Genomic DNA, 11,293 nt, shown 5'->3' with positions numbered 1-11,293 from the left:
CAACTTTATAAAATCAGTTTTATTTTGGCTACAACAAGAATTTTTGGTATAATGCGTTCTCAGGACTAAGAAATTCACCAAAATTGTATTATGAACTCGGTGTCCAGCTGGAAGAAGTCCCGTATTCCGGAACCAGTATATAGCATTGGGTCAGCAGGTCACTGAGTGAAGGTGATGAGATACTCGGGATAGGCCTGGATGTCATGGAATATCACATACATTACGGGGTTTGCCACATTGTCAGTGACGCTGTCATGCAGGTCGGTGGGGTTGGAGGCATTCTTAGGAGGGGGGGCAATCATCCCCTGTCTTCCGACACACGATACCCCCGTGACCACACGGGCCAGGTACATGTACTTGTATCCTTTCCCATCCGGACGGGAGTATGTGTCCTGTGCAGAATAATTGGCGTTCACTGCAAAGTACGTTCCATTTCCATAACAAGCCGCTGTACAAGGAAAGAAAAAGAACGATTATTTTCTCAAACTTCTAAATTTCTCACTATTATGTATAATGGTGACATCACACGTGCATCACATATACAGTTGTACATGATATCGAAGTTAGATAAGTTATGTCAGACAGGTTCTATATGCCCAATGAATGGTGCCACATCCCAAAAACAAGAAGAAAACATAAATACTAAGGATGGGACTTTACAGGCACCAGTGCCTATCACCATAGATAGATTCATGCATCGCAACATAAGAATACCCATCAATCAAAGATCAACTAGATCAGAATAGAAGAATAAACCCTCAACGTATTTCGACTTCTGTTGTCTTCTTCAGGGGGTTAAATGTGATGGGCAGGGCTGTCTTAATGAGAGGGCACACCTGGGCACTGCCCAGGGGCCCCAGCTGCATGGGGGGCCCCTACCCTTTCCCCCAAGCAGCTGGTCCTTGAGCCTGGGCTACCCCTCTACACCCCAGATATCCCCCCAGCACTCTGACCCCTCTACACCCCAGATATCCCCCCAGCACTCTGACCCCTCTACACCCCAGATATCCCCCCAGCACTCTGACCCCTCTGCACCTCAGATATCCCCTCAGCACTCTGACCCATGTACACCCCAGATATCCCCCCAGCACTCTGACCCCTCTACATCCCAGATATCTCCTGCCTTCTACCTACTTGATTTCTGTTTACCTGCACTGTCTCAATTGTAGGGGCCCCAGAGCATTACTTTGCCCAGGGGCCCATGATGCTATGAAGACAGCCCTGGTGATGGGTAGGTTGTTTTTGATGGTGGGGAACAACCCCAAAAAAAAAAAAAGACACCCCAGAACTCCCTCAGGCAGTACGGTTGACAAAAAGGGGATTCAAGTGTCAATAGCCATGAATCCATAGATTGAAACATCACAGTCTCAGAATCTGGATGGTCTCTGATGGTCTCTTTTGCGGTCCTCCGTGAGCCCTTCGGACCAAAAGAGAACACAATCTCTATCTAAGGTCCGTCGGATTTCCGACAAAAAAAGTCCGATTGAGGCTGGAAAGACGAGCAAAGGGGGGTGTAATACCTAGTTTCAAGTTATCTGGTTTTATAAAAAAGCAAGGCCACAAAAGGACTATAGAAACCGGATAGAAACAAAAACGGGGGCATCAGAAGGCCCTGGGTTGGACTTAAGAAGCACATGGCAAGATGGCTCTGCCAGCAGGTTTCTTGCTGGTTCTTGCCGGGAAAACCAAGCGTGTGTACGAAGCTTAAATCTGAACTCTGCCTGCCCCTCCTCTGATCGCCCGCTGTCTCTTTTATTATCTAGACTGGATTATATCTACTCTGCCCACCCTTTGGGGACTTTGTACTTCTTCAGTCTCTGTCTTGCCTGTTTTACAGCTGTCACTATCCAGGCATTTCCACGTGTTTACGCCACCTGGTGTATTAATAGTACAACCTCAGCACTCAGTGGCCCTTGTGAAGACCTGACACACCAGGGTTGTGCTTCAGAGTGTGGCGCTGGATTCAGGAGCTTCCACAAGCAATGGAAAACCTGGACATGGATGGACTTACATGATCACCCCGACCAGATTTATTGGCAGCTGCAGTCACTCACCGTTCTTTCCAGCGTAGCTCCTGTTAAATCCATTGTGGTTCACACTGTTCACAGTATTGGAGTCCAGACCATGGAAGAGTTGCTTCTCGTTAGTGGTGGAGCCATTCTTGTCATCAATACTTTGCTTCTTTATCTTGTAGTTTATCCACAGGTGGCGGTTCTGGATCCTCTCGATCTGCTCAGGACACAAATGTTAAAATGGGCTGAATGAATCGCAAAAGGATTGTGAAGATACAATCAGGCAGATGTGTGACGGATCTCGGATACCCCGTATGGGATCCTGTCCTCCAAACGCACCCGCAGCCTGCAGACTCGCCATAACCAGCCCTTTACCCAGGGGTGTCAAACTCAATTTCATCGCGGGCCGCATCAGCATTATGAGTGCCCTCAAAAGGGCCGGTTGTATCTGTAAGATTAGATGTCCAGCGCATGCCCTCCCCTTACATTAGATGTCAAGAGCCACCCCACCATCAGAAGTTGAGTCCCCCACTCTCCCTTACATCACAGTGCGCCCCCCTTTCCTTATGCTGCTGCTGGGAAGAGGCTGGATGCATTGCTTGAAAGCAGAAAGTAAGGGCCTGGATGAGGGCTGGAGAGGGGCGAGGGCCACATGAAATGGCCTGCAGGCCTTGTGTTTGACACCTGTGCCTTAACCCCTCAATCATGAGACAAGCCGCACAGGTGTTGAGGGTTAAACATGCAGAGCATCAACTCTTTATTAAGTACCAAACATACACTTTTAAACACAGTTAGGGACACTCCCCTTAGCCTTGTCATAGAGGGGGGAGGGGACAAGGAGGAACCAATGGAAACTCAACACTTCTATATCCAAACAACTACAGTTGAAACACATAAAGGGATTATGATAAGCAGGCAGCCCCTCTTTACACATCCCCCACTGGGAGGTGTCTCCAGACCTTTGCCTACGTGCCATGACCCAACACAACTAAACACGGCAATAAGAGGGCGGGGGGAAAGGATGTAGCATTACATTGCATTATCTCAATGGCATTTTGTCCCCAAGTCTCGTAGCCCCACACTTTGGGAATACCGTTATCTTGTATATGCCTTTATCAGCTAAAAGTACATTGGGGTAGATTCACAAAGGGCGTCCTAACTTTGCGGCGGCGCAGCGTACCGTGTTTACACTACGTCGCCGTAAGTTAGCGAGGCAAGTACATGATTCACAAAGTACTTGCCTGCTAAGTTACGGCGGCGTAGCCTAAAGCAGGCGGGCGTAAGGGCCCCCCAATTCAAAATAGGCTGAGGGGGCGTGTTTAATGTTAATTTGGTTTGACCTGATGTGATTGACGTTTTTTTGGAACGGCGCATGCGCCGTCCGCCTACATATACCAGTGTGCATTGCGGCAACGTACGCCGCACGGGCCTATTGTTTTCAACGTAGACGTAAATGGTGTAAATCCCTATTCACGGACGACTTACGCAAATGACGTAAAATTTTCTAATTTCGACGCGGGAACGGCGGCGCAAACGACGTAAAATTTTCTAATTTCGACGCGGGAACGGCGGCCATACTTAACATTACTATTCCAGCTATTTGATGGAATATCTTTAGGCCTGATAATGCGTTATGTAAACGGCGTATCTGTACTGCGTCGGCCGGGCGTACGTTCGTGAATAGGCGTATCTAGTAATTTACATATTCTACGCCGACCGCAATGAAAGCGCCACCTAGCGGCCAGCCTAAATATTGCACCCTAAGATAGGACGGCGCAGGCCGTCGTATCTTAGCTAGGTTTAAGTGTATCTCTGTTTGAGAATACACTTAAACTTAGGTCGGCGCAGATTCCGAGTTAGGTCGGCGTATCTACTGATAATCTACTGATACGCCGGCCTAACTCTTACTGAATCTAGCCCATTGTTTGTAGAATAAAATTGTATATTTAGCCCCCAGCCGCGCCAATAGGTTAAGGTAGCCGGAAACGACTCCACGAGCCCAGCCACGAGACCGCGTTCATCCGGTTCCGATGAACCGGCAACCCGCGGACACAAATGGGGGCATCTTCTCCAGGTGGTGGGAGACGGCAAATTGCCCTCCAAATCTCCCGTTCTCTGCTGGGCCATAGTCTGTGGGTAGGAGGCAAGCCCACAGCCCCCTTCCAAAACACACAGTGACAGCGGGTTCTGTCACATGATGGATGACATCTTATCACAGAATAGAAGAAAATTTCCCTAAAAGGGACCAAACATTACAAGTCCAATGAACAATCCTCCGGGCATTCAGTTCATCGCCCTTAGAATGTATGGCGCACCCCGAAAACCCCTGTTATGTCATCTATCTCCATTGGCTACTTCAAGTAAATTAAAAGGATTGATTACCTTGATAATTCTCATTGGGCAGGTTCTCTTGAATTGCGCATCTACATCCATAAATTCCTGGCTCCCAGCACCTAACGGGACCACCTTCATATTCTCGTTGTTCATTGTATCCCAGTTTTGGGGGACATCTAATTTTTCTGTAATAAGAAACACTCAACAGTGATTGTGAAGGATATGCTTCAGTTAATTCTCCCTGCTAGTAATGCTGTGTATGATTAAAGGGTAATTGATCTAGTGTGTTGTGTGAAGAAGCCCTGTGTTTACTGTGATTAGAAGGGACTCATGTTAATTATTCTGATTGCTTCATTGTGGTAATTACCTCTTCTATATGCGGGGCCAAGCTGTCTAGATAACGTATTCTGTTACAACTAGTAATTACCTTCACTGATGTCATTATCTAAAGAAATGTGTCTTCAGAGTCGGCGCCAAAGTGTCTGCCTATAATCTGTATGAGAGCCCCCACTGTGTGTGGAAAGGGGGTAGAGATTTCATTGTTCTTTGATTGAGGATTTAGCTTGTAAACTGCATATATACCTAGCAGCATGCTGCCATTAAACTGTCTTGTTCCAGCAGTAAGCTTGGCTCATGTGTGGCTTATTGGGCGATTCCAGGAATATTCCTCCTCATGGAATATTGGGTGATTTTCTTTATGGGAAGAAGGGAATGTTTGACGGGGATATCATTCTACTACCGTCACAACTGGTTGACAGCAGCGGGATTTTCCCTTCTACTCTCCTTTACACCCGGATTCCAAGCAGACACTGGAAGAACTACTGGAAGTTTGTGGAAGGATTGCTAGAAACAAAACCAAGCGGGTCATCATAGCAGAATTAATGGAGCTAGACCAGGAGAACTTGGTTGCAGCAACGCCAGCAGTACAAGAGATGGAGACACCAGTGATTCAGGAGGAGGAATCGCCAGCCAACAAAGTAATGAGAGAGAAGCTAGCATGGTTCGGTCCGAACCCAACGGCGGATGTGGTGCTGAAAGTGATGGACCTGTTAGCGGAGGAGGCTAAACAAATAAGAGACGCAGAACTACAGGAGGCTAAAAAAATAAGAGACGCAGAGCTACAGAAGGATAAAGAAATAAGAGACGCAGAACTACAGGAGGATAAAGAAATAAGAGACGCAGAGCTACAGTTAAAACTGGCAGCAGTCCAACAAGCAGCCGCACATTCTCCAAACAGTGAGTACAGCACAGCAGACACAAGGAAGATTCCGTTTAGCGCTTTTAAAGCTTTTGATGAAAAGGACTGTGAAATTGATAACTACCTGGCAGATTTTGAGCGACAATGTAACCTGCACCGAATAGCTAGAGGAGAGTGGGTTGCAATATTGTCAGGTAAACTGTCAGGCAAAGCTTCTGATGCTTCCCGGACCGTGCCAGATCAGGATATCCATAGCTACGCCCGGGTTAAAGAAGTGCTCCTGGCTCGTTATGCAGTAACCCCAGAGTCCCACCGACAGAAGTTCAGGGACTCACGCAAAACCACGAAAGACTCTTACGCGGAATGGGCATGCCAGTTATCCCTGTCGGCCTCTAACTGGGTTAACAGCAGCCAGGCCACCACCGCAGAGGACATTTTGCAACTAATGCTCCTGGAGCAATTTTACAATCACATCCAGACGGATGTCAAAGACTGGGTGAGAGATCGCAGGCCCATGACTCTACCAGAGGCCGCGAAGTTGGCGGATGAATATGCGGATACTCGCAAGACAAACCAGGTCACACCACGGGTACAACCTCCACGACCAACGGCGCCCTCACACCCACCAGCCGCTAGATACCAACCTCCTAACAGACCGGTGACATCTAGCCCTCGCTATCCACGCCAGGAGGATAACGAACAACGCTGCTTCCGGTGCAAACAGCTGGGTCACTTCAAGCAGAATTGCCCCATGAACGACAACACCAGGTCAAATTGGTCTCAACCTGGGTACCGCCCACCAGCAGCAGCCCATTGTGTAGACTCGGCTTGGGATCCCCAGGAGCTGGGTCAGGAAGAACCATTGGGCACCCCTTACGAAAGCCCTCATGGTACAATCTGTTATTACGGACAACAGGGAACACCATTGTCAGCTGGTCATGGGTAACGGAAAAACCGCCCGGGGATTAAGAGACAGCCGGGTGGGCGACAGCCATGAGCCAGAGGGGCCCTGGAGGGAGCTGGGCAGAAAGAGGCACCGCCGGCCACCCTCCAAGAAGAAGAGGTCCTGGAAGCCATATAACAAGCTGACCTGGGAGGAGAAGAAGCGACTGGAGGAGAGGGAGTCGCATCGGGCGTCCCAGATGCGGGCCGAGATGTTCGCCAAGGGCCCACCGGTGGCCCCTTACACCACCACCCAGTTCCTGATGATGAAGGACCACGTGGAGAGCCTGCAGGACATGAGCAAGCAGGAGCTGATCCGTGAGTACATGGAGCTGGAGGAGTGCATAAGCCGCATGGAGGAGGAGAACAGCCGCCTGAGGTCACAGCAGGCTGACCCCCCCAAGCTCCATGAACTGGAGATGGAGCTGGAGAAGCTAAAAGAGGAGAACCGGCGGCTGCGGAGGGAGCAGGGGGTGGCTGACCCTATGGGGCACTGATCCAACCCCCCCCGGACTCTGAGCACCAGTGCTACAGCATTTCAACAAATATCAATTTTTCTTTTTATGAATCTCCTGTGATTGTCACTTCAGAGCCATAACCTGCCCCTCCCATAGCGGGACACCTAGACGGCGGCGCACAGACCCATTCGCCGTCTTCACACTGACTTCTGGTGACTCTGCAGATCGCACAAAGACTTGGGGACTGACCGGCGTGTGATCTGATGACCCGGTGGCATACCTGAGTCGGAAGCTGTTGCCAAGGGAGGTCAGTTACGCCAAACGGAGTTAACCTCGGAGTAAAAGCTCTGAACCCGTCAACCCTACTGGACCAGGAAAGGTCCAACCGGGTGCTGGAGCAGGGAGAAAAAGGGGGGCCATTGTGAAGGATATGCTTCAGCTAATTCTCCCTGCTAGTAATGCTGTGTATGATTAAAGGGTAATTGATCTAGTGTGTTGTGTGAAGAAGCCCTGTGTTTACTGTTTACTGTGATTAGAAGGGGCTCATGTTAATGATTCTGATTGCTTCATTGTGGTAATTACCTCTTCTATATGCGGTGCCAAGCTGTCTAGATAACGTATTCTGTTACAACTAGTAATTACCTTCACTGATGTCATTATCTAAAGAAATGTGTGTGATGGACTTTTTACCTATATGCTTCAGTTTAATCCTCCCTGCTTGTTTAAGGCTGTTAATTGTATTTACTCTTCTGCAGCCAGCCCTGTTTCAAATGTTAATTGTTCTAGCCCTGTGTTTACTGGTTACTGTGATTAGATAAGTGGCTCATGGTAATTATGCTGATTGCTTCATTGTGATAATTATCTCTCTATATGCGGTGCCGAACCGGCTAGATACTGAGTAGTTCAAAGAAATATCTTTATTTCAAAGGAGCTGTATTGAAGACCCCCCACTGTGTGAGGGGGGGCGGAGATTTGTCATTGTAACAGTTGTAACCACATATAAGCTCTGGTTTCTTACGATTAAAACTCTGTGTTGTTCAAGCAGTAAGCTGGTCTCATGTGTGGCTTTCTGGGCGATTCCAGGGATATCCCTCCTCGTGGAATATTGGGGTGATTTTCGTTATGGGAAGAAGGGAACGTTGACGGGGATATCATACCGATACCGTCACAAATTGGTTGGCAGCAGCGGGATCTTCCCTTCTACTCTCCTTTACACCCGGATTCCAAGCAGACACTGGGAACAGTGAATGGAAGGCTGCTACACCCTGCTTAAAAGAAATACACTGAAAGAACTACTGGAAGTTCGTGGAAGGATTGCTAGCAACAAAACCAAGCGGGTCATCATAGCAGAATTAATGGAGCTAGACCAGGAGAACGGGATTGCAGCAACGCCAGCAGTACAAGAGATGGAGACACCAGTGATTCAGGAGGAGGAATCGCCAGCCAACAAGCTAATGAGAGAGAAGCTAGCGTGGTTCGGCCCGAACCCAACGCCAGATGTGGTGCTGAAAGTGATGGACATGTTAGTAAACGCAGAGCTACAGAAGGCTAAAGAAATAAGAGACGCAGAGCTACAGAAGGATAAACAAATAAGGGACGCAGAACTACAGAAGGATAAACAAATAAGGGACGCAGAGCTACAGTTAAAACTGGCAGCAGTCCAACAAGCAGCCGCACCTTCTACGAACAGTGAGTACAGCACAGCAGACGCAAGGAAGATTCCGTTTAGCGCTTTTAAAGCTTTTGATGAAAAGGACTGTGAGATTGATAACTACCTGGCGGATTTTGAGCGACAATGTAACCTGCACCGAATAGCTAGAGGAGAGTGGGTTTCAATATTGTCAGGCAAACTGTCAGGCAAAGCTTCTGATGCTTTCCGGACCGTGCCAGATCAGGATATCCATAGCTACGCCAGGGTTAAAGAAGCGCTCCTGGCTCGTTATGCAGTAACCCCAGAGTCCCACCGACAGAAGTTCAGGGACTCACGCAAAACCACGAAAGACTCTTACGCAGAATGGGCATGCCAGCTGTCCCTGTCGGCCTCTAACTGGGTTAACAGCAGCCAGGCCACCACCGCAGAGGACATTTTGCAACTAATGCTCCTGGAGCAATTTTACAATCACATCCAGACGGACGTCAAAGACTGGGTGAGAGATCGCAGGCCCATGACTCTACCAGAGGCCGCGAAGTTGGCGGATGAATATGCGGATACTCGCAAGACAAACCAGGTCACACCACGGGTACAACCTCCACAACCAACGGCGCCCTCACACCCACCAGCCGCTAGATACCAACCGCCTAACAGACCGATGACATCTAGCCCTCGCTACCCACGCCAGGAGGACAACGAACAACGCTGCTTCCGGTGCAAACAGTTGGGTCACTTCAAGCAGAATTGCCCCATGAATGACAACACCAGGTCAAATTGGTCTCAACCTGGGTACCGCCCACCAGCAGCAGCCCATTGTGTAGACTCGGCTTGGGATCCCCAGGAGCTGGGTCAGGAAGAACCATTGGGCACCCCTTATGAAGCCCTCATGGTACAATCTGTTATTACGGACAACAGGGAACACCATTGTCAGCTGGTCATGGGCGACAGCCATGAGCCGGAGGGGCCTTGGAGGGAGCTGGGCAGAAAGAGGCACCGCCAGCTACCCTCCAAGAAGAAGAGGTCCTGGAAGTCATATAACCAGCGGACCTGGGAGGAGAAGAAGCGACTGGAGGAGATGGAATCGCAGCGGGCGCCCCAGATGCGGGCCGAGATGTTCGCCAAGGGCCCACCGGTGGCCCCTTACACCACCACCCAGTTCCTGATGATGAAGGACCACGTGGAGAGCCTGCAGGACATGAGCAAGCAGGATCTGATCCGTGAGTACATAGAGCTGGAGGAGTGCATAAGCCGCATGGAGGAGGAGAACAACCACCTGAGGTCACAGCGGGCTGACCCCCCCAGGCTCCATGAACTGGAGATGGAGCTGGAGAAGCTCAAAGAGGAGAACCGGCGGCTGCGGAGGGAGCAGGGGGTGGCTGACCTTATGGGGCTCCGAGTCCCCTCTCCCCCCCCCCCCCCGGACTCTGAGCACCGGTGCTACAGCATTTCAACAAATATAACTTTTCCTTTTTTTTTATGAATCTCCTGTGACTGTCACTTCAGAGCCATAACCTGCCCCTCCCATAGCGGGACACCTAGATGGCGGCGCACAGACCCATTCGCCGTCTTCACACTGACTTTAGTTGCCAAGGGAGGTCAGTCATGCCAAACGGAGTTAACCTCGGACTAAAAGCTCTGAACCCGTCAACCCTACTGGACCAGGAAAGGTCCAACCGGCTTTTCCGGAGCAGGGAGAAGAAGGGGGGCCATTGTGATGGACTTTTTACCTATATGCTTCAGTTTAATCCTCCCTGCTTGTTTAAGGCTGTTAATTGTATTTACTCTTCTGCAGCCAGCCCTGTTTCAAATGTTAATTGTTCTAGCCCTGTGTTTACTGGTTACTGTGATTAGATAAGTGGCTCATGTTAATTATGCTGATTGCTTCCTTGTGATAATTATCTCTCTATATGCGGTGCCGAACCGGCTAGATACTGAGTAGTTCAAAGAAATATCTTTATTTCAAAGGAGCTGTATTGAAGACCCCCCACTGTGTGAGGGGGGGCGGAGATTTGTCATTGTAACAGTTGTAACCACATATAAGCTCTGGTTTCTTACGATTAAAACTCTGTGTTGTTCAAGCAGTAAGCTGGTCTCATGTGTGGCTTTCTGGGCGATTCCAGGGATATCCCTCCTCGTGGAATATTGGGGTGATTTTCGTTATGGGAAGAAGGGAACGTTGACGGGGATATCATACCGATACCGTCACAATGTGTCTTCAGAGTCGGCGCCAAAGTGTCTGCCTATAATCTGTATGAGAGCCCCCACTGTGTGTGGAAAGGGGGTGGAGATTTCATTGTTCTTTGATTGAGGATTTAGCTTGTAAACTGCATATATACCTAGCAGCATGCTGCCATTAAACTGTCTTGTTCCAGCAGTAAGCTTGGCTCATGTGTGGCTTATTGGGCGATTCCAGGAATATTCCTCCTCATGGAATATTGGGTGATTTTCTTTATGGGAAGATGGGAATGTTTGACGGGGATATCATTCTACTACCGTCACAGTGATATCTGCCCCATTCCTGTATAACAATGTCCATTGTGAGTCATATACCGTATACTTAAGAAAATATTGTGTTGCGCTGATAATCAAGTAAAAAATTGCATACATATATATATACCATATACATAAATAAGAACCCCCTACACCTCAAATCAGGGAGGTATATGTGCAAAAGATAAGTAAAAACCACTAAAAAACT

At 48.9% G+C, this 11,293-nt stretch overlaps 1 protein-coding gene across 3 annotated transcripts in view; it reads right to left on the bottom strand.

Moving 5' to 3' along the window:
• The window catches only part of LOC120944284 (protein mono-ADP-ribosyltransferase PARP14-like), a 65,086-nt gene continuing 53,793 nt past the window's right edge, over positions 1–11,293 (bottom strand). For all 3 annotated transcript variants that reach the window (XM_040358307.1, XM_040358308.1, XM_040358309.1), the window contains exons 15-17: positions 4,395–4,531; positions 2,055–2,229; positions 1–448 (exon numbers count right to left, since the gene is read on the bottom strand). In XM_040358307.1, coding sequence (XP_040214241.1) covers positions 159–448; positions 2,055–2,229; positions 4,395–4,531 — 602 coding nt within the window. In that variant the 3' untranslated portion in view covers positions 1–158. The remainder of the gene's footprint in view (positions 449–2,054; positions 2,230–4,394; positions 4,532–11,293) is intronic.

The sequence above is a fragment of the Rana temporaria genome, chromosome 6 (genome assembly GCF_905171775.1).
Source record: "Rana temporaria chromosome 6, aRanTem1.1, whole genome shotgun sequence".
Classification (NCBI taxonomy): domain Eukaryota; kingdom Metazoa; phylum Chordata; class Amphibia; order Anura; family Ranidae; genus Rana; species Rana temporaria.
The sequence above is the reverse complement of the archived record's forward strand: the minus strand, read 5'-3'. Positions and strand labels throughout refer to the sequence as shown.